The following is a 23,993-nucleotide window of genomic DNA, read 5'->3' on the forward strand; positions in this document are numbered from 1 at the left end:
AAACTTGTAAGAGCTGATGCAGCTTTTTGTGACTCTCCCCTAGAAAAGGGGAGAAACAAACAGTGATGTTGCTATCATCAAGCATTAGTTTCCTCTTGCTCTATTAATTTAGGGTTGAAACCAGCCTTGGTTTTGAGTCTGCTGTGTCTTTGCTTTGAGTCTTCTCAGCAACAAGTTGTTATGTGCTTTTAATCACCTTGACTGAAATTAAAATAGCACAGTGCTTGTCGTTATCAGAGCCATCTGGACAAGACTGTCTCCAGCGGGACAAACAAGTGCAGCGAGATGGGGGACCTCATTGTTCACAGAAGATTTTTCAACAAGTATGATTTCCAAAAGGCAAAAGATTGATGTAGATTTTATAGGAGGTGGTAATTAGGATTTAAAAAAGAAGGAACAGAGAACTTCAAATTTACCATTTTAGATATTTCAAAGTTTCATTGAGACAAGCCTGTGAAATTGCTTTCATTTACTTATTGCTGAGCTCTACTGAATTGCAAATGTCTGCAGAACATATTAAGAAATTCAAAGAAATGAATATAGAGATTTCCGTAATCATAAAAATATGCATAGATAACTTCCACTGATTTTACTGTAAAATTTCCCTTTATTGTCTGTCATTTTTAAAGTCTGATATCTAATTTCCCCTATTTGAAAACACGCTGCTTTGTACTGACTGCTTATCAGTCTCACAACTTGGAGAAGCAGATTCCATCTGGCCTTAACCTGCCTTATGCCTTACTATGTACATATGTGCCTGAAATAAAAATCAAGTACAATGGATTGTTATGGATTATGAATACAGAAGTGCAGATTTCTATATTTACCTATTTTTAACCCTCATTTTAGAGCAAACTCTGGACAGAACTCACCCAGAGAGTACACATTGACTAACATGATGTTTAAATGCTGTTTTAGCATGTTCTAAATGTTAAAAAGATTTTTGAATCTTTTCATCATATGCAGAACAGAAATTCTCATGCCTTGCGTCAGCAGTGAATCGGTCTTTTTTTTCTGTAGCCTAGGAAAGCAATATTAAAAATACATCAGTAACCAGGCTTCCTAGGGAAATGTGGCTCACAGGATCATGCTGTCTGTGTGTCAATCCTTTCTCAATAACAAAACCTTATTATTTAATCTACTCGCCAATTTCAGCCAAATTTGACAAGGGAGTAGATATTAAACCTCAACGATATTAAGTGCTTAAATCTTTTGTGAAACTGGGAGAGAGATCACATTCATGACCTCTCTGAGGAGAGACCTGAGCAAGAGTTCAGCTACATTATTAGATTATTCCAGATAATATTATTATAAATAATATATATATATTATTGTATTATAGCAGAGAATTCACATGAGGGTGGAAGAGAGAGAGGCATTATGCAAGCCCAGAACTGGGAAGTGCCTATGAGGAGTTTCAGCAGGCACTTGGTACCTGTCTCTTGGCCATAATGGAGTTGAAGCCCAGCTTTGCTTCCGCTGCTGCCTGTGGAGTGCCTTGGTCCTTGACACTCCTCAGATTCCCTGGTGATGGAGGTCTTGTAAATTCCTAGGTATTCCATCAGGCATTCATTCTTACATTGAAATACTTCTGTGTTTTTCCTTCTGGAAGCTTGCCTTGCTACTTGGCGTTTGGGCTCATGAGTAAGGTCAGCGAGTATGTCCAATCGATAGTTTACTTTTTCAGGAGAGAAGAGCTATGTCCATACCTGTGAACAAAATGGATGAAAGCCTCTTCTCTGGTCCTAAAGGCAGGTGTCAAGACATAGCTGGTATTTGTTGGCCTAAATTCTCCTCTGTTCCACAGCGGAGCAGTGTGATCTTATGCTGCTCAAGGAGATGGTGCCTGGCCTGTGCAGCCCTGTGCCTCACCTTTGTCCTGCCCATTTATGTGCTGGCTCTCACGAGCATGGTTTGGGCCAGCACAGAGTCCACCGATGTGTGCACAACAGAGCACTTCTGTCCTGGCTTTCTTTAACTTAGCAACAGCGCTGTAGCCAAGAAAGCAGATGCTTCAACTTAGTATTTTCTGTACTATTGGGTGCAAACTGCCAAGAGAGGAATGATTTTATTCTGCTCAGTGACCCAGGCCAGGACACTGGTTGGCTTGCATTATGTTAGGAACCTGCTAGATCCTTGTCTCTTCAGCAAACTGCCAATGCCAGCATGGAATAAAGTGCTCTGTGAAGGAAGTTGTACCAGAGGTGTGACTGTCATTTTTTACAGTTGCAGAACTGTAAAACAGTTGTTTTTTTGAAGCCCTTATCAGGGAGGAGTTGTATTTTCAGTATCTGACCCTTCCCATGCTGTGCTTAACAAACTTGAAGCGAAACAAATTTAAAGGAACAGTCTGGAATAAACTGCTAATGCAAAGGTATAAGAAAGCCAAGAGGATCCAATGACTCCCTCACTGTTACAAAGAAAGGAATTGTTACAAGGATCAGAACTACAGAGTTCGCATTGAATGCTTTCTGAGAGACTTGTGTTGCTTTCTAAGGCTGTTCTCAGTGTTTATTCGTCTTCAACCAAACCGTAATAAACCTGATAAAAACTTCATCAAAAAAGGTGAAAGAAAATGCCAGTTTTAATGCAGCAGTAAGTCCTTTTTCCCCACAAGCCCACTTTCGCTCTCTTTCTTACCACTTGGCATATAGAGGATCAGGTTTACAATGCTTTTTAAAAGACCTAGGTCCAAATCTTTCACCTTTTCACGGTACAGACAAATTGACTGTCTTTATATTTTGTTGTTTGTGATGGATTTAATTATCTCTGAGTTACATAAAAGTATCGTGGTACCTTGTCCTTAGCTAAACCTTTCAGATAGCTTCCTCTTTCCTTGTCTACTAAGTTTTGGTAATTGAGCTACTTAGCAGTTGTATTTCCATGTGTTGTATGTATCTGAATAATATCACAGTTGGAAATGGAAAGCACTTTATAAATGTCCCCTTGTTCTTTTTGTTCACATAGATTTCCAAAGATATTTCTGAATGCCCTGCATTTCAGAGTACTTCTATGGAGCAAAAGCAGAGAAAAACATGCACAAAGATGGTCTTTTTTCAAAATTTACCTTCATGTGTAATAGATGATAAAAAGCAGTTTGTAAAGTGCCTGGCTCTATACAGTGCAACTTATTTGGTGGGGTGTTTATGTTGGATATCAGAACATGTACAGCAATAAAAAAAAATGCACAGAATTTTTTTCTCCTAGCTGTCGTGGTATTGAAAGTATAAAAGAATCACAGTGAATATTTTTGTTTGTAGTAGAACATGCCTTTAGAACTTACTTTTAGCATTTAACAATTTTCTATTTATTGGCTTTTTTTTTAGTTGCAGATTTTTAACACCTGTCTGCAGCTAGTTTCTGATACACTTGCCTACTGTGCTATAAAGAGAACGATACAAAGTGCCCAAAAGATCTAGGGGAAAAGTGCTGGTTCCACTAAAAATGCAGGAAGTATTATCTTTTCCCCATTTTTCTGTACTTTTCTAACATCTAATCATTTATATAATACTGTGCCTTAAATTTTGTGTTGTTTTCCCATGGTGACACGATGGCCATGACAAAGGTTGAGGCCATCAGTGGCTCCTAGTGCTACCTCCCATGTTGTATTTTCTTTCATAGCCATTCTGCTGTTGCCAGACAAGGTTCAATTCATTTATCTCCCCGTATCGGTTTCCCGATTTGCTGTCCAGTAATTTATGACTGCGTGGAGCTTTGGTGCTCATTACGCTGCCCGGTGACCTTTGTGACCCACCCCCCCTCCCCACCTACTCTCTGCCATCTTAGCCCCTGGGCTAGTTGTTACTGCTGCAAGATGGAGGGCCTCTATCCATGCCAAGGTGAATAAAAGGTCACCAGCCCCATCTTGCACGGCTTTAAGTATGCGCCATCATGGGTCAGTACAGTGGCTGTGCAGTGCTGTATCATGAAAGATGCTTCAACAGAAGAAAAAATAATACAGCAAAAGGCATGTACTACTAACAACTGAGCAACCTGTCAGGATAGAATCACAGATTCGTAGACTCATTAAGGTGGGAAAAGACCTTTAGGATCATCAAGTCCAGCCATCAACCTGCCACCACCATGCCCAGTCACTGTTCCCATGGGATGCTGGCCAACCCAGGCGGTTGCCACACTTTGCTGGTGGCCCTTAGCTCTGCTGCAGCGATGGAGCAGGACCCTCCTGGCCTTTTTAGGCTTTTTTCTGGGTATCGTGTCTGTTGCAAAAAAAATTAACAGATGAATAGAAAGAAACACACAAATAATTTACCCTTTATTGGTTTACTGTGGGGGTAGATTACAGGTCAGTTAAAAACCTGTGAGGGCCTGTTTGGGAGTAAGAAACTGGAAATGAACTGATCATCTGGTGGCTGACACTTAAATAGAGCTCTGTTGGAAACTCTCCTTTCCTGAAGAAAATTGAAATGTCAGTATTTCTTTTATTCTGCATCGATAGCTGTTGAAGGCTTTTGTGCTAGACTGAGGCCTGCAGAGGCGTGAGCGGGGGGTGTGAAGTGTTGCCTACAACTTCATCAGCAGAGTGTTCAGGTACAAGGCAACACTTGCCTGACACACACCTTTTGCAGGGCGAGGATTTCATTCTGTTCATAAATACAAACTGAAGTGTGTTACCGAATGAGAGCATGATTGGTAGCTGGGCAGTTGGTGTTGGTGGAATTTTGAAAGGCATTTCATCTTCAGTGCTTTTGATGTTTCTCTGTTAATTAGAAAGTTAAACTATGATTTTTCTCTTCCATCTTTTCACCACCTGAGCTTTACTTAGAATATAAAAGACTGCGTACTGGGGGAGGGCGGAGAATGAGCAGGAAGGGAGAAGGGAGTAGTTTCCTTTCTGATGGCTTTAACTGTTTGCACCAATAGTGCAAATTAGTTTGCTTTTTCTCAGGATTGATTTGGTTGTAATTTTTTGCTGTAGTATAGATCTTTAGTACGGGTATTATGGTGCCAATTACGCAAAATATATAGAATGTGTAAAATACATCTGCGGGGATTTGCATGCACGAGCTTATAAACTGTTGGTTTTGCTGTTATTTGTTTGTTTGTTTTTTAAAAAAGGACCGTAGCTTCCAAAAATACATCCCCTCCCTAGAAAGATCCCCTTAGATAGTTCCCCCTTGGAACTCCTAGGGAAATGCATTTTCCTGCCAATGTAATGTCCTTTAACACAACTCCTGCAGGTCGGACCTGGTGTCCCGCTGTGACAGCCACAACCATGTGTGCTGCTGATTGTTAGGGGGCAATATGAACCCGATTGGAACATGCCTGCTAATTGGTTTGAGAGCGAGATATAGACAATGCTGTCTTACAGCAGATTGTGTAGATAGGCCTAGTCAGAGGGTTAATTCTGCTTGACAGCACATCAGCAGCATCTTGAGAGTAATTACCCAACTTAAGTTTTCCCACAGTTGAATTGAGATCTTCAAAGGCTTCTACATTTACAAGTATTATTAACCTATATCTGAAACATGATGTTCCCACAAGGGCTAATTTTTTCTTCCTTTTATTAAATATACAGGTTATAGGGTTCATTTGCTAAGTGCTAAGCCCTTAGAAGAAAACACTGCTTGTTAGAGAGAGAGAAATCTGTAGTGCACGACCAAAGCTAATGATGCATAATGCACACATCATTGTCTTTTTGCAAAGACTTTAAAACAAGTTAAAATTTAGGTCTGGCTCCCTTCCTCTCTCCCTCTCTTCTACCCCCTGCTTTCCACTTTTAGGAAAATCAAACCACTTATTCCTATGTGCGGAGTGAGTAAATTGAAGACACACACAAACAAAACCCTCCTAGGATGTTGTTCAATTAAGTGCAGATCATTGGATACAATACATATGACATTAATGAAATGGTATCTGCTTCAAAAATAGATTGGAAACATTCATGAATAAATCAAATCCTGTTAATGACTTTTTAAAAATGAAAATGAATGAAAACAATATTTATTTGTTAGGAACAACAGTATGTCATGAATACCAGCATATAGTTTAATCCTGTTTTAAATTTATGTTCTATTTTCTGCATTCATTTTGCGATTTGTCTTTTAAAATATCGTCTTTGTAACATTTTGTTATAAAAGCCCAAAATGTTAAGAATCTTATTTATCTTATAGGTTCAAATGCTATTGAATGCATTAAATATTAACAAAACAGGCAGATAGCCTTGTTAAACACAATATTTGCTGGGAGGGTATCAGTCTGTCAAAAGGCTTTTATGGCATGAAGCAGATCTTGTAACTTGTGATCTTTTTATTTTCTTTTGCAGGTCAGAAACGAAGTTTGACTCCAACTCAGGTATGTTTAGATTTACAGTGTTTTGCTGAATGTACACTACTCAGGTTAATCTCAAAAGAGTAGTTTATCAGTTCAAGTTCAGTTTAGTTTTAAACAAACTGGGGTAGGTCAGTCTTAAAAAGGATCTTCATTTCTCACCCTCTGCAAACAGCGTCATTACTGTGAAACATTTGCTTTTGTTCCTTTCATTATATCCTGCCTTTTTTCCCCAAAAGATAATCGGGAAGATGTATCTCCTGATGGACTTTAATTGATCCAGAAAAATTATAGAACAAAGAAATGATAATGCAGACTAAAGGAAATGGAGGACTGAAGTGAAGTTTTGAAAATGATCGCTGTTTTAAAGGGGAATGTTTTTCTTCCTGGTGGACAAAGACATTTCATGGGAATTTGAAGTCAGTGCAGCCTATCTGTCAGGAAACAGATGATTTGTCATCAAATTTTCATGACAGATGCATGTACACAATGCATGCCAGACCAGTCTGTAGGGCTCTCTCTAGGAGGTTTACCAAAAGGCAATCTCTCTCAAGTTGTCTTTTTAAAGAATTTTAATGTGTCGTAGGGATTGAGAGGGAAGTGAAGGTCAGTCTAACAGGTTAATGTGTATCTAACAAGACAAAAAACACGGGACAGCAAACAGAAGAACAGTTGGGAGAAAAACAGAGCTCCTAATAGCAGACTGCTACTTACTCGGTTAACTATTTTTGGGCATTCCTTAATGTTAAACAACAGTAGATTAAGAATAGTCTGTTGTCCTGAAACTAGCTGAAATGCCCATTGCCTGAAACGATCGTTCAAAATTTATTTTTTGTTAGGATGGAAATGACTTTTTAAACTGAAAGCCTGATATTATAGCAGTCTTATGTTCAGGCCAACCTTGTGTTTAAGTTATCTTCTATATGATTTGCTTAATGCGGTGGTTGTAATTGCTTATAATGATATGAATTTTACAATATATATTACTCAGATTATTTATGAAATGGAATGTTCCCTTTTATCCCAGCTGCAGCATGAGTTGGATTTGAAATGTGAGGTATTACTTTGCTTTTTCTTTCCGCGCTAGATTTTATCTTTGGAACTGTATGGGAGTGAAATCTACAGCAGGAAGCATTTATATAGCTAATTCCTACATCTTGTATACTTGAGTCATCTTGCTTCTATTATGATTTTAGTCTGAGAGTTCAAGGTTACTTGAGTGAACTATATACTAAGATTGTTTCTTAGATCAGTTTTACAAGGGAGGATAGCTTCACACATTTTGTCCCGTCACCTCCTTTCCTTGTTAATAAAGACACCAATACCATGGTGCAGAGTAGGATGTCAAATGTCTCACTTAAGGAGAAAATGTTATCTGCAGAACTTCGATTTGCTCAGTGGGTTAGGCTGCAAACACTCTTCTGACATTTTCTTTGAAGCAGAGCTCCCACCATGTGCTGTGGCCATGAAAGTGGGGCTTTGGGATCTCCTTGGGAGCACAGAGTATCCGCGCACTTTCGTCATCATCGCTGTGATGGCAAACGCCTGCTCAGTAGATGTCATCTCTCTTTCTGGGCTCTGTAGGCTGAATGTGAGCTCATAAATGTCTCTTCTTCATCTGTGTGGGCCCCACAGGCTTTCTTTCCTTGTGTACGGGCTGTCTTCTACCATTGCTTACTGGAAAAGCCTGGTTGCCCAAGGGCAGGGTGGCAAGCACTGCTCTGCCTCGCTGCTCTTCTGAACAAGCATTGCTTATACATGGCCAGATTCTGCAGTAGGAAATTTGGAAGTCAGGACCATTTATTGTAGATCACACAAAAAATATGTAACTAGAAATGATCAGTAAAAGCCCCAAGATCTTCTCTGTCTCTACAATTTTTGCTGCTCCTAAATATTCTCTGGACTTGCACCAGAATTTTTTGCAGCAGGTAGTCAGCTAACTTTGTTTTGCTGAGTGTTAACAGGCACCATGGATGTCACCAGGAGTTCAAGGCCTTGTGCTGTGTTGCTTTTCACTTTGGAGTGCTTTGTACGTCTATCATCAGCGATGCAATACAGGAACGTTCCAGGGCTGAGGAACTTTGAAGATTTATTCCTCCTTCTTCTGCAGCACCTTACTTTCATACTCTGTTTGTGATTCTTTCCCCTAAGCCCCTGAGGAAGATGCTGGTCAGAATAGTCCTACCATGGGACATCAGCCATCTGCCAAAGGTTTGAAGGCTCCTCTCCCAGTGCATGGCCATGTGGGTGGCTGACAGCGCTGACAGCCCAGGCTGGGCTCTGGCTCTCATTCTGCTCTTTGCCACAAATGTTATCCTTGGAATTGAGAACTACAGACTTTTAATGACTTTCTTTTATCAGTGCTGCCTCTTTTGGTGTCATATCCAAGGAGAGTTGTTAGAAGATAATAGAAAAAGCAGATTAAGCAAACAAAGTGGAATTTTAAGAAAAAAGAAATCGCAGAAAGTTCATAACCTTAAAGTCACTTCACGGCTGGAGACATCAAGACTGAAAAAACCTTTATCTTTGTGAAAAGTACAGCAGCCTGTCCTTGCAGAGATAGTGCTCAGTTCTTCTACAGAGCTGTTCTTGATGGTCAGATAGTATAAGCACTTAGAGTTTATCTTTTGTTGCCAGAAAGTGAGGGAAGCAGAGAAATGGAGACATTGAGGTCAAGTCAACATGTATCACTCAAATAAAACATCACTGATTTGGTTTCTCCACTAAACAATTTGCCATTGCTTTCCCCAAAGCAGACGTTAAGCTCAACCCTTCTGCCGCCCTTGGGCAATCAGGAGAGTCAAGGCAGCGAGAGGAGGTATGCACTGGTGTGGTGATGACAGAGAAGCATCTTTGCAAAAAATTCTCTTTCTTGTATGAGGGGATGTAGTGCCCTGTGTAGCACTACGTTCTGCATAATGCATGCCTTTGAGATGTGTAAATGTGACATTGCTTTTAAAAGGGTTTGCTGCCATTTGAAACCAGTGACTCTACATCTACATGACCTTCAGTTCCTCAGAGACACCTTAAGGTACTTTCATGTCCCTCATTTCGCTTTGAATTCCCCAGACTGTGGTTCCTGAGTAAAGCAACAGTCCTGCAAATGGACACAAACATGCTTTGTATGAGCATATCTCATGTTACTCAAAACAGCTCAAGTGTTGAACCTGAGAATGAGATAATTTCATTCTAGAATGAGTATTTTCCTGCAGGGAGCTGTTCTACAACTTGTCGCATGCTCTAAATTAACCTTAATGTTAATTCCAGTTAACTTGCAAGTCTAGATGTGCCCCTGTTAAGCATTTATCAATGCTTATTGTACTTCTCCTTCCTAGAACTATGTGTGAAACATAGAAGAGCTGAAAGAAGTCTTTCTAAAGCAAGTACAAAGTCTGGGATACAGCTTTAAAAGTGCCCAGTAGGCTCACTGTAAATGAAACCTTGGAAATATTGTTCAACACTGAAATATTAGGCAAACATTGTCAGAAGAAGATTAATTTGAACTTGAGAATTAACTTAAAAGAAGGCTGTAAAATTCCTATAGTGATGATCGGGATTTATCATATAAATAGCTATAACATCTGTAGGGGACACACATTCTTCATATCAAGACTAACAGTTCCATCTGAGAAACTTTTTTCTCTGCTGACTTTATAAGTCTAGCTGGCAGAGTTTCTGTCTCAGAGGCCAGGGGATTAGCTTCATGCTGTTAGAAGATCTTATGAAATGAAACAATTTTGCTTTCCTGTCATAATATGATGGATTTCCCTGGTACTGAAAATAGATTTTTCTAAAAAAGTACTTGAAAGCAAGAAAGGTTGTAAAAAAAAAATAGTTTTTCTCAAAATTTGTGAAGGAACAAAGTAAACCACAAAAAGCACAGCTGAATCAATTTTGTTCCAATTATGAGTATTTTGGGAGTGTCTAAAATGCTTCTAGTGTTATGTGCTTGGTTAGCAAATTTTAAAGGCTCGCATTTGCATTTGGTGCAGAGCAACACAAGGCTGATAAGACTGAATTTAAAATATAAGAAACATCTTGGAATAGTAAGTTCAGGAATTTTTTTTTTTTAATTATCATACAAATAGAGAGTTTTTTAATGGTGTTTGATAGCAGGGAGAACTTGTAGATCTCAAAAGATGTCACCGAATGGTGTTAATTCTACTTTAGGAATAGAAAAATAAGCATAGACAATTCAGACAACTGTCTTAGCACATCCTCTGCTCACCAGTGAATGGTAGCGGCGAGTTTCCTACTGCCTGCAGGGAGGGCTGGAGTTTTCTTGAGGCACCCTCCGAAACATTTGTTGTATCCTGCATGTCACTGTGGCTGTAAGCTGTGTGATATTAAGTGATAGCGTTGGCGGTGATATTACGAAGGGAAAGAAATCTGAGTTCTGTGTTAAAAAGAAGGGACAAGTCCCTGGACAATGCACTCGGACTCCAGTGGAGTCTCTATTGTGTGCATGTCACTCAGATGGTTGAACAGAGGAAGTCAAGGCGAGCAGAGTGTGGTGAATGACAATGATGAAAGCTCTGTGCTTTAGTGATACCTCTGAGCACTGGCAGAAGAGGGAGGTGTGCCCAAGGGTGCAGGCTGCCTTCAGCCATGTTCTTCATCGCTTCCTGTGCCAGCTGGCACTCCTCTCAGAAGAGATGTGCATCCAGATGTGCATCTCCGAAAAACAGTTCTCTCTCCCTGCTTGACTGAACCAAACATCTCTACAGATTAAGCAAAATCTACAGATTATCTGTGTGATTTTGTATCTCCATTTGTGTACATAGTGTGGAAAACTGTCTGATTAGCATCAGGAATTAAGCTATAATAGCTGCCCATGTAGCTAGAGCTACATATACCAGCTTTTGTTGGATCCTTGCCACCCCAGAAATCAAATACAAAGCAAGCTGTGGAAACCCCGACAGTTTCTGGAATTTCCTTCGCTTGTCTGGAATCACAGTGTCTACTCATGGCACTATAGGTTTTTCTCCTCTCTGCATGTTGTTTTTTCCACTAGAAAGAGTGTATCCCTGTGTCTTCAGCTCTGCACAGTGCTGTCATGCTTTTGTCCTGATAAAAAGTCACCACCCTTTCCTCTCTCGCCTCTGTATTTACTGCTATAGTTCCCTTACTAAGGTCCTACAATGTACTGACTTGCTAGGCTACATGATTCAGCACAGGTGTCAGAAAACAGTCAAAGAAAATTATAAGGTTGAGGTGGTCAGATATTTTCCTCCCATAAATTCCTCTCAGCTACACTTCCAGATGTTCAGCAGCAAACCTTCCAAACTCTATCAGCCCTGATTTCCCTTAGCCTCTTATCAGTCCCACTGCATGAAAGCCACCAGTACAACTATTAAGAGTACAAGGAGATCTTCTGAATAAGAAAGAAATGAAAACTGAGACATCTTTAAAGCGAGCATCCTTTTCTGATCCTTGCTACCAGGAAAACCTAAAAGACACTAAACTGGCCTGAAACCTGAAGTCTCTGTAGCAGCAAGTAATGTCATCCATCTATCAACTGGAGGGTAGATCTAAGTACAGATTACAGACTCAATTTCTGACGTTTATTGATGGCAACTTCTTCATCCAGAAACTGCATCCAGATTGTTAGAGTTGTTCTTAATTTCTTCTTCACAAGGCTGAGGAGCTGGGGGAGAAAGACATTTGGTGTTCATAACAAAATCGTATCAAGTTCATTCAAATCAACCTATGATCAAGGAATTTCATTTAAAAACGTAAACAGATTATTGTCGGAGTCTGTAACAGGGAAAGTGGCAAAAATCAGCATGGATAATGAATAGCAGGGGTGCTGCACAGCTTTCTGGATGAGGCAAACCTCTCCAGAGTCTCCTTCTTAATTAAGAGTTATTTCCTTCTCTCTGGCCACCACGACTGTGTGGATCCTTGAAAGGGTACATGAGCTGGCACAGTGAGGCAGTGGGAGAGAGCAGCTGCCTAAAAAGAACAGCAGCTCAGATGATCTTACTTGTCATTAGTTGGTAGTGCTGTTTTGCTCTTCGTATTGACATCTTTATGGGCAGATCATTATGGATGCAGTGGCTGGAAAGCATGGTCTGCTATATTTGATCAGCAGTGGGATGAGTCGTTAGATCCAGATGCAAACTGAACCATCTGGTGAATACTTTCAGGGCCACACTAAATGTGATCTGGAATATGGATGGCTGGGACATGTAAGTGATACATCCCAGCGAATTATGTGCTAGTAACAGTGCTGACCTGTGGTAGATGATTGCCATCCAATTCTCTCTCTTCTAAAGTACGGCAAAATACGGTCAAATTATTTCAACATATAGAACAGTGTTTTAATCAGCAAAGAGCTGATTAAAAACGTAAGCATGCAGGAAAGCTTGCTTGTCTAGGTTTTTTGAAGAAGGCTGCCAGCTGCGAGAGGATTCCAGATGTGCACCTTTCCAAATTCTATTGCTGAGTTCCAGTTGCAGTTGTTTTTTTTTTTTCTCCCAGTTTCTCAGTTCATCTTTGCATCTGAGCTTGGCTATTACTTGCTGTCAGGGGCATGATTCTTCTCAGCTGCTGAGGAATTATCAGTAGGTAGACTGTTGATTTTGGGAAGCTAGATCTGTGAAGCTGGATCTGTGCAACTGAAGGCCTTGATCATACTCACAACAGACTTCAATCTTTCTGTGTTAAAGATATGTGTAATTTCTATTTTGTATTGTTTGAATTATGTATGCCTCCCTGCAGTAAGTCCTATTTGTGTCTCATTAATAGGGCAGCTACTAAACCATGCTCTGCCCTTGTAGGCTAGCACAGATGCTCACTGTGCCACTCCCGCAAGAAGCACTTTCTTGGCATGTGGTAAGAACTGTGCATTAAAAGGCCTTGCTCAAGGAGCCAGTAATATAATATCAACAAAGGCAAATACAATTTTCTATTTTTGTCTTACATAAACTTCAGTAATCATTGCTGTTTCTTTCTTCTCTTGCTCTGAGGATCTTGCTGGGAAGCTTGCAGTGTGTTCGAATTGGCCCTGTAATGAAAATATTTAGATTTAGGTTTTCCATTTTAATATTGTTCATGTAAGCAAATTCATCAGATCTATTAAGGAGGAATTTTTTACCCCCTTTTCTAGGTACCTAAGTTGATCTTTCTTTTTCTACATTTCATCGTAAATAGCTACTTTAAAAAAATGCTGTCTTTTAGAAGCAATTTGGAAAAAGTAGTCTTAGAAGATGTGACTTATATCATCGTTTCATTACATGGGATTGAAACTACAGTGCTCTGTTAAATTATAATAAAAGCTATGATGTAGATTGAGCATTTTTCATTTGTCATATGTGTGTTCTTTCTTCACATAGCTTTGACCAATAAGAGAATTATTTCTTTCAGTTGGGGAAATTTCTCTTTCAAATTAGCAACATTCAGCAGTGTAACATCCTTACTGTCCTGGCTGGACTTCTTAAACACAGAAGTGTGATTCTTGCTGTTAACTGTTAATTATTAATCTGTTAATTGTTGTGCAACTTCTTACTGATCAAGGCTACCTAATTACTTTTCAAAAGCTACTTGCATTGCTGCAGTCTTGTTCAGTGGACAAAGCAGAGGATTTTTGGTGATACTCTTGAATTATCCCATACTCCCAAACTTCACAAAGAGTATAAAGACTTTTTCTGTTCTTTATAGATGAAAACTCATTCAGTCACATTAGCTCTGTAACAGAATAACTGTGATAATTAAACTTTACCATAGTCCCATTTAATTAGACAAAAATGAAGTATGTACAAGAGAAGCCCCAAGAATGGACAAGCAGGGAGGTTTCTGGTCACAGCTGTGGCTCATTGAGATTGTTATATAGCTCAAATGCAATTTACCCACACCATGTACAGTTTGAGTCAGTTGTATTGTTTCACTGCCTTATTAGTACTCTATTCATTTAACCATGAAGAGGGGAAGGAAATTGCTTGTCTGCTTTGTAATTTGGAAGATGAACTGTAATTCATTTGTAAGTGGAGTATTATGGCATAATATGGCACTGTGCATCACAAATATGCTTCTGAAGAGATTTTGAAGAATGGCAAAGTGGGATACTATTTAGTTGACTGCGTGACCCCAGTAAACAGGAATTCTGTAGGATATGAGAATTTTTCACATCTCCACTCTCTTCTGGTGCGGAAGCCACCGGCATCCATTTGGGTGTTTGTAGGTGGCTGGACTGCGCAGGTTTGGGTGTAATTTGGATGGCTTTTCATATTTTTAATGTTGCATGGGTATTAACAGATTCTGTACCCTGTTCCAGCGTGGCTGACAGCTCAGTGACCTTGGGTAAAAGTCCTTTTTCCCTATGCCTTTTTCCTCCTGCCCATCATCTGTTGAGCTTGTTTACATTACAAGACTTTCTAGGGAGAGAGCTGTCTCTTTCTGTTGAGCACGCCTGAGACTCGGTGCAGAGGAAAGGTTTTCTCACTTGAGATCACCTCCTAAGTCCACCATAAATCAAATAATTGGTGGCCTTTGCAAAGTATCCCGTTTTGATTGCGCAAATGAAGTTTGAGCAAATGAGTCTCTGAAAAGTAGTATAAAAAGCAGCATGGTAAACATATTCAACTAAATGATAGTCACCACCAGTACTACAGTATTTGTGTCAAGGGGATCTCAGTTATGCGAAGAAGAAAGACAATTGATATAAATTTTCCCAGGTCCAGAATCCTTCACCCAATTGAAGTACATGCTTTCTGTAGCAGAATGCATGACTGTGGATATAGATTTAATAAACAAACTGATGCTTTTGAGTCTAGTATGTAATATTAGCAGAGTTTAAATTACATGTAGATATGATTAGGGCTAAGGCATATAGAAGAGAGAATATAGATAGAATACAAAACTTCCAAAAACTTTTGCGTCTAGAAAGTTTTTTTTATGTAATTGTCTTCGGATCATTCACACACATTAATTTCTGAAAACACAACAATGTGCAAACCAACTTTGTGTTTGCCAGTATAAATGATACTTAACGTGATGGGGCGTGGAGGAAGTTGAATGTCTTCGTTAATGCCAGCTCATGAAATGAGTTTTAATCTTGCAAGGTGCCGAACAAGTTAAAGGTGCTCCACGCTCATCATGGATCAGTCCATGGATGAGTGTTTTCTACTATTGTGGAAATAACACAAATTTTGAAGGGAAAAGGGTGGTAAATCAGAGACATGGTGCCTTGATAATACTGAAGAGAACTTACTAAGATGATTTTTAATATAGACTGTATTTGGTACAATCTGATGGAATTCTCAAACACATTGATTTTTCTTCCTTAGGTAGTCGCTTTTAAAGCTGTACTTCCTTCCCAATATGTTCAAATTTACACTGAATCAGTAAATTTGTCAGTCTCCATTCCACCCTTCAGGAAAAGCAGCAAAAAATATCTTAAGTACTTCCATTCCCTTTCCATTCATTCCTGCTCACCTGAGAATTACTGTTACTCTCCTTCCTAGTGACTAACAGAAAGTTTCATCATTTATTTGGCTGGAGGCCAAGCAGCTGAGAAGGTTGGGTTGGGGCCCTTCCTTGATTTAAAGAGTGACTATGGCTGTGCTGGGAAATCAAATGCTGACTCAGTAGTTCCTAGACCCTTCTTTGGGTAGACCACTGCGTCAGTCATCCTATAAAAGGGTATCCCTTGTTCCTCATTGTGCTTTCAGTTATGTCTCTTTGAAAATAGATAAGGTCAAAGGAGAACAGAGAGAAAAGTGGCAAGATGGCCTCTGAAATACTAAATTTCACTCTGTTTCTCATGGAGAAAGGAACCTCTTGCTAAAATCAGAGAAAAAAATATGAAAAACCTGACTCCTCAGCTGAGCAGTGTTCCCACCTTTTCATCCACAGAGCCTAGCATCTGCTGCTTGTTGGCTACTCACTTCCACAGTAAAATCAATTTAATCCAGCCCCCTCATTTTGGCTGAGGGAGAAGGAGAGTTACTTTGGATGTTTTCCTTCAGCTGCCCTGGCTCTCCCTTCCCATTTTGGAAGGAATCCTTAGGTCAATAAGGACAGCACCTACTTCAGAAAGCAATGGAGTCATTTGAGCTGTGATCTTCTGGAAGCGTCTGGCTTGAGTTCAGCCTAGATGAGAGCTGGAGCCATGGATAAACAGTGAGATGAGCACCTTGCTACCAGCTTCATTGCAGTCTTTGGCACAGAGGAGAGAGCAAAACTGTGGTATACTGCATGTGCACCCCTCCAGCCCTGTCAGATAGCTCCTTTGATTTCATGAGCTTGTCTTAGAGGATGAGCCAGCTGCAGCCAGACACTAGACATACAGGAGCACCGAGGTGTTTTTTGCCTGTGTGCCTTGATTAATATAACGGGACAGGATGGTTACAGCCAATATGTGTGCTATCTTTTTCATTATTTTCTCTCCACCATAAAGTGTATTCTTTTTTTTTGTTTGCTTTAAGTAATGTCTCATTAAGCACAGTATCTTCTGTGCCTGCCTGAGTGCATGTTGTCTAAAACTGCACGTTTTGTGTTTTGATTAATATGATTTATGAAGTCATGAATTTGAATAAGAAAGAAGGGAGCTTTTTTTTTTTTTTTTTTTTTTTTTTTTTCCCTTCCCTCTGGTTTGTCAGAGAAGGGGAAAAAAACCCTTAACCTTAACATATTTCCTATGTAAGATGATGAGAATGATTAGCATGAGTTGAAAGAGGAAAAGGTCTGTGATTTGAAGGAAAAAAGAGTTTCATGTCATTAGACTCTATAAACTAGCCAAATGATAATGATTAATGACAAAAGATTCAATGAGGATTAAAATGTTTCATGTTTTTCTTTCATTGATAGAGTGTTGTAAATTTATGACCAATAAGAAACCATATGAAAGATCTGTCAGCTTTTATTATCTCACATTTTGTTTTCTTATCGAAACTGATTTCAGGTTTTATAGTACTAAAAGTGAGAGGAAAAACTCAAGCTGCTTTTAATCAAACTGGAATGTTCAGTGATCACCTTTAAAATCCTTACAGGGTTGATCTGAGTATGAAGTAAAGAACATTAATTTGCCTTTTGTTGACTTAATTTAGTGGCAACCACAGTATTTAAGATGTAATGGTAGACAAGTTTGTGTCATACCACTGCAACTGCCACTGCACATGTGGACATCCATCTGCTTGGGATTAAGTGCTAAGTCAAAACACCAATGAAGCCTAATGCTGCCAGTTTAAGTCAGACACAATTTGCACCAAGTTTTATGCAAGTAAGGACAGCATGACCAGGCCTTAAGCCAGATGACAGTGAATTAAATTACGGAGGCCGAAAGTATGTCTGCAGGGAAAGAAATGCATCCCTGTGTGATCTGATAGGAGTCCTGGCAACCTTGTTTCCTGTTAGAGGGGGCTGAATTACCATTTGGTATGCTGTAGTAATTCCCTCCCACTGCTCTTTAGAGAACAGGTGGCCCAGTCTTTTCAGCAGACATGACCAAGGTGTAGAATGATCTTAGAACCCTTCTCCAAATACCACGTCCATGAGTGTCACAAAATCCATATTTGAAGTGTTTGATTCTGAGGTGTTCTGTTGGAGAAGTCTAACTAGGGTGCATTGAGTCTAAGTACCCATCCCTGCTCATTAACTTTAGCTGGGCATGCAATTTGAATAGTTAAACTTAAGGGAGATTATGCGTGTCTACAGTGGATGTGCAGAGAGCTGAGGCTGAGTGCAGGAGGTCCTCAAGTTACTTCAGCTGCTGCTGTTGAGGAGTAGTAGAAAAAAAAGTGAATTTAAGAGATGAACAATCCAGTCACTCCTGAGTTGTGCAGGATGCTGCTGAACCACCTGTACACATAGTCTGGGAGTAGTGTGTTTATGGGAAGGTTCACAGAGTCATGGAAACACCAAGGTTGGAAAAGACCTCCAAAGACCTCCATCTTCCACCAAGATTCCCTGTTTCAGGCAGCTTGTTCCAGTGCCTGACCATTCTTTTGGAGAAGAAATTTTTCCTAATATCCAACCTGAACTTCCCCTGGCAAAACTTGAGGCATTCCCTCTCATCCTAGTGCTAATTATGCAGGAGAAGAGGCCTACCCCCACCTCACCACAACCTTCTTTCAGGTAATTGTAGAGAACGATAAGGCCTCCCCTGAGCATCCTCCTCTCCAGACTGAGCAATCCCAGTTACCTCAGCTGCTCCTCATAAGACTTGTGCTCCAGACTCCTTGCAGTTTCATTGCCCTTCTCTGAACACGCTCCAAGGCTTGGATGCCTTTCTACTACTGAAGGGCCCAAAACTGAACACAGTAACCAGAGCTGTTACAGGAGTATAATCACCTCCCTGCTCCTGCTGGCTACACTATTTCTAATACAAGCCAAGATGCCATTGGCCTTCTTGGCCATTTGGGTACACTTCTGGCTCATGTTCAGTCAAGTCCCCCAGGTCCATTTCTTCCATGCAATCTTCCAGCCACTCTGCCCCAAGCCTATAATGTTGCCTGGGATTGTTGCGGCCAAAATGCAGGACCCAAGACTTGGTCTTGTTGAACTTCATCCCATTCATCTCAGCCCAGCAATCCAGCCTGTCCAGATCCCTCTGAAGTGCCTTCCTACCTCAGGCAGTTTGACACTTCCTCCCAGTTTGGTGTCATCTGCGAACTTACTGAGGGAGCACACAATCCCCTCATCCAGGTCATCACTAAAGATATTAAACAGGGCAAGCCCCAGTACCAATCCCTGGGGAATACCACTTGTGATTGGTCTCGAATTCACCCAGTCTTGGATGAGTCTATTTTAGTTGTTTATTTTTCTTTTCATTTCCCTTTTCTTGGGGAAAAAATATATCTATACCTATCTATCTATCTATCTAATTATAATTACCCCAGTGAACTGCAGCAATTTTATTCTGTTTCTCTTGAAATAATAATGAGTAGGAATCATCAGATTTGTAAAAGCTGGCAAAACATGTTTTGTAAATGCATCATTCACCACTCTTTATTCTTGGGCAAGAAGAGAAATATAGAAAGACAGCCTGGAGGTAATGAGAATGAATCAAAAATGCTGGAAATGTATTAAACTTAATTTCAGTCAGGACCCAAATATTACAGTGATCTTTGGCATTTTTTAGAAAGCAGGTAAAATTTTCCAAAAGTTTACTTGGCAGAAATTTTGCTGATTTTATGCTGCTTCTTAGGAACATTCAGGAAGTCAAAGTCTTGTAGTCTATGCTAACCATTTAACCAAGCTGAGGATAGATGACACAATAAATGCAGTTGTGAAAACTGAAAGGTGTCTTCTTAAAACATTAACATTTAGAAACAGAAGTGTTCTATTTCAGCACGTTGCATTTCAAAGCAGTGGTCAGGAGAACTAAATTTTCCTGTTTATGTTCTCATTGAAGAAATGTTTAGCCACAAGATTTTTTTGAAAGTACGCATAGGCTCCCTTCCATGCTATTATCTCACCTTGACTCAAAGTTTTTTTTCCTGCAACACACTCCATCTTTAAGGGATTTAAAAAGAGTCCAAGGAATATGGATTTGCAGTAGGGTGGGATTTGGAACATCAACTGCCAGCACTGATAGATGAACTATCTGGAAACTGATGAAGACATATTTAGGCTGGAGAGTGATGGAAAAAATGTGCTAGTAAATAAAGTCTGCTGCACAAATACTGTATTGAGGGCTCTGGAAACGAGTTTAAGAGACAAGAGGGGAAGATATAGCGTTTCCCTGAAATTTTACCCCTTCCTGCATTAGAGGATAGGAGGAAATCCTTGACTGAAAGAGAACTGACAGAGCTGGATATTAGGTCAGGAGTTAGTGTCCGTGTTAGGCCATGGCAAACTGAAATTACATTGACCATTGCTCACCCCATTAACAGGTGTTGGTGGAGATCAGAAGTACAGGATCTATCTTTTTAATTTGTTCTGGTTTTTTTTGCTTATTGCATGTCTGAGACTCTTCTGTCATTCCACAACAATGATGTACCTCATCCATACCTGGACCCGTGCCGTAGTAGCAGTATGGTTAGCAGGGCTGTGTCTCACTGGTGAGGAACGCTGCTGGAACCCACGCCAGCAGCTGCTTTTACTCCACTGGTTCCAGGCATCTCAGCGTAGGCTGTATAAAAGGTCCCACTCCTAAAAACCCGGAGAAATGAACATAGCAGAGCTGCAATCTTAACTCACTTGTTCTAGTCTCTGTAAAAGTAATTTCTTTAATGACACATTAACATAAATTTTCATGTTCTCCTTTGCTTTCTCACGCAAAGAAGATCAGTATCCCAAGGACCTGCTCTGGGCTGGGAAGTGCAGCACGCTGGGAGCTCCTTGTGGGACTGCTCCTCCTCGGCTCCTCTTTCAGAGGGAAGGGAGTCTGGGACTGTCTCCCACCTTCTGTAAAGTCCGTGTCTGAGACCCATGGCAAGGCAACTTGCCTGCATCCGAGTGGGAGTAAGGACACAGATCTTCATCCAGCAGTCTTGGCCCTGAGTGGATCTGACCTTCATCAGATCACAAAAGGGATGAATGGTGACAGGACTTTGTCCATCCCCCTCCCTCCTTCCCACAATGAGTAGGGTTATTGGGAAACTTCAGGAGCTGAAACTCATGAGATTTACACTGGCAATTTGCCTCTGAGAATGTTTTTACTCATCCACAAATGATTGAGCTTTAATGAGTTTTTTGTAATTTGTACAAGCAGAACAGTATATTTCTTTCCTTCCTTCGCCAGTGGTTCTTGCATATCTTTTTGAAATTTTCATAAAGCATTGGCCAGTGCCAGGCTTAAACCTTGCACAGATGGATGTAGACAATAACATTAAAATGCATAAGCAATCAAATGTATTACAGCCTGTGGTTCTGCTTTACCTTCTGCAATAGCAGTGTATTAGTTCATACTTAAAAAAAAATAAAAAAATAAAAAGCAGTCTGTTGAAGAACCTAAAAAATGAGGCACAGTGTTCTTCAAACGTGTAAAGATTAATAAATGAAGAGCATTCAGTGTCATCTTCAGTGCAATTTAAAGAATAAAATAAAAATTTAAAGATACGCAGTCTGTCTTTAATTCAGGCTTTATTTCTGGAAACTTCCCACTCATATCTCATTAGTTCACCATCATGCTTTATTTGCACAAGCCTGTTTTAAAATTGTTGAATGGTGGGGAATTAGAGAATTAAGAACAATGATAGCATGTATATTAGAAACAGTCAAAGCAAGGGTGAAGACAGTAAAATCCTTCGCTCTCAGGAAGCCGGTTGATACTTACTGAAGCCCATGCAAATGTTTCAATAATCTATTAAAGATCAATGAAGAAAAAAATAAGAAAATTGATAGTGTGATGGGCTTAGGGAAGCAGATGGTTTAAGCAAAGGGATGACAGAAGAATATGCTGGTGTAAAACTGCAAATAATTTTTTTGTTTGCCCTGATTACTCATTTTACACATTTGGATGGATGTACTGTCATTGCTGTACACTTTTACTGTATGAAGAGACAAAATGTTCAAACAGAGGTGGCTGAAGATAGTCACAGAGGCTATGGTGGCCACAACTGGAAGCTGTGTGAACAGTTTGATATAATTTTTTTTTTAATTTGAGAAGCAAACCTGACCTTGGAAACAAGGCTGGGGACTTGCATGTGCAGTATAGTTTGCTTTAAGCTGGCAAGCAAAAACAAAAGATCTGTTTCTTTTAATGTCTTGAACTAGACTACGGTATATATATCCCTCCTATTTCCTTAACATTAGTTGATACTGGAAAGAGAACATTTCAGACAAAGACTTGAACTATGTGCTTTAAAAATTGAAAGTGGAAAACAGTTGAGCTTACTGAATTTTCTCCAAATGCTCCGGTATTTCGAGCCAACATTTTCTACAAAATTAGAGAAATTTGCAGAAAATTTTGTAGAATTCTACAGCGTGCAGTTCAAGGAAATGTAATGATTTAGAAAGAAACTAAAACCAAATTCAGGGCCCATTTAATTGGATTCTTAATTAGTGGCACCCACGGGCTGGTTTCCGGGATGGTGCAGCCAGCCAGCCGTGACGGCCTTTCTCCTCGGTGATGCCCTGGCACAATGCAACCGAACTGGCCTGTGACCCCTGGGAACAGCAACAATGGGGGCAATCCATCCCTGCACACAGAGAGGTGACCCCCTCAGCTCAGGTCTTGCTAGAAAACAATTCCTCATTTTGCAAGGATTTTTGACTTAACAATTCTTAGGGTGCAGATTAAAGACGCTTTTTAACTTAAGAGTAACATCACGAAACAAACATTGTAGCTCCTGATAGCAGTACTGGACACTGAAGTAGAGATAGTAAACATTGAAAATTTTGCTTTGACTACAGTAGAGTAGGAATGCTTTCCCCATTCCCACTCTCCCCCTGCCAAAAATAAACCAAATCAATAGGACGGTGTTCTGTGCAAGTGATGAACCCCCATGTTTCATGTCAAAATGTACACAATGTTTTAATCTGGTGGAAGGTGGGGCTCTGAAACTGACGTCAGATATGGCCAGCACTGAAACTTGGCAGATCATTAAGTTGCCTGCAGGGGAGGAAAGTGCACTGTAAGGTCCACTTTGGAATGTGGGCCGGTGGTCCCCAGGTCCTCCAGTCCTTGCTGTAAAGCCAGGAGCTGCGGGGTGTGTTTGGACTTTCTATGAGATGCTTTATGGGCTGTTGCTCGTGGCATGGGAACTGAATCATTTTTCACAAACTGATTGTGCTATTGGCTCTGCTCTTTTCCTGCAGAGACCTGGACTGCGTTTTACCTCTTTAGTTGTTTTATAGGGAAGAATCCTATTGAGAACACCTGGAACGATACAATTACAGCACAAACATTTAAAAATGTTGGTACGCCTCAGCTTTCTGGGAAGCTGGGAAGAAGGTAATGGAGGCACAGAGATTTTTAGTTTGACTACAAACTTTTCAGGGTAGTAGATGCTGTATATATTTCAGTGGAGTTTTAACCTTGGAACAGCTTCTTTTAGCTAGCTGCAGGCAGAGCTTTTCTGTTGTGCCTAAGAGTGCTCAGAAGCCAGCATGTGTGCCATTTGAGTTGCAATCTGATGAACACATGAAGGGCAGGGGAGGGAAGGCTCAGCAGCCTCTTGCATTCCATTCCTTCCCCATCCTTGCAACTTTCATTGTTGCAATGCTGCTAAATCCGCTTTGCCCGCTCAGAACTTAAGCAAACAGACATTGTGCTTATGTGGAGTTATGCAGCATTTGAGAAAGGTCTGAGGTTGTTGAATAGAGCAGGGTTGACATTGGGGTAGCTTGGTGTCAAAGGTTAGATTTGTTATATCCAAGACAGGGTTGGGAACTGGCATACTGTAGCTTTTTTTGATCAATATATACATCTTATAGCTGTTCAGCCCCTTTCCTGGAAAGTGCATCCTCTGCTCCCTGCTCTCCAAGGAAAGACTTATCCCAGATAATAACTTGAGTAATTTATTTTAAATTCTAAATTTTCGTATTTTGCCTTTTCTAATGCTGCGATAGAGGTGATCTTTTGTACAGGCATAGGGAGCCTTGAGGAAGAGACCTCCTGAGATCTGTTCCTATCATGCAATTTGCGCTGGAGCAAATAAGGAAACATGATAGATGGGATCCAACCAAGAACAATCTGCTGAGGAGTCCTTTAAACCAGGAATAACTTGTTGGTGACCCAGACAGTGAAACAGGGGTTGGCTGTGTGATTCTGTGGATGGTTTGTCCCGGGAATGATGTGCCATGACACTGGGTTAGCA

The 23,993-nt window shown here is 40.3% G+C and overlaps 1 protein-coding gene across 12 annotated transcripts in view; it reads left to right on the top strand.

Annotated features, from left to right (window-relative positions):
* Positions 1–23,993, top strand: part of MSRB3 (methionine sulfoxide reductase B3) — an 83,664-nt gene that overhangs the window by 36,340 nt on the left and 23,331 nt on the right. For all 12 annotated transcript variants that reach the window (XM_085220592.1, XM_085220641.1, XM_085220636.1 and 9 more), the window contains one exon: positions 6,284–6,312. In XM_085220592.1, coding sequence (XP_085076718.1) covers positions 6,284–6,312 — 29 coding nt within the window. The remainder of the gene's footprint in view (positions 1–6,283; positions 6,313–23,993) is intronic.

The sequence above is a fragment of the Meleagris gallopavo genome, chromosome 1 (genome assembly GCF_905368555.1).
Source record: "Meleagris gallopavo chromosome 1, MGAL_WU_HG_1.1, whole genome shotgun sequence".
In the NCBI taxonomy this organism is placed as follows: Eukaryota; Metazoa; Chordata; class Aves; order Galliformes; family Phasianidae; genus Meleagris; species Meleagris gallopavo.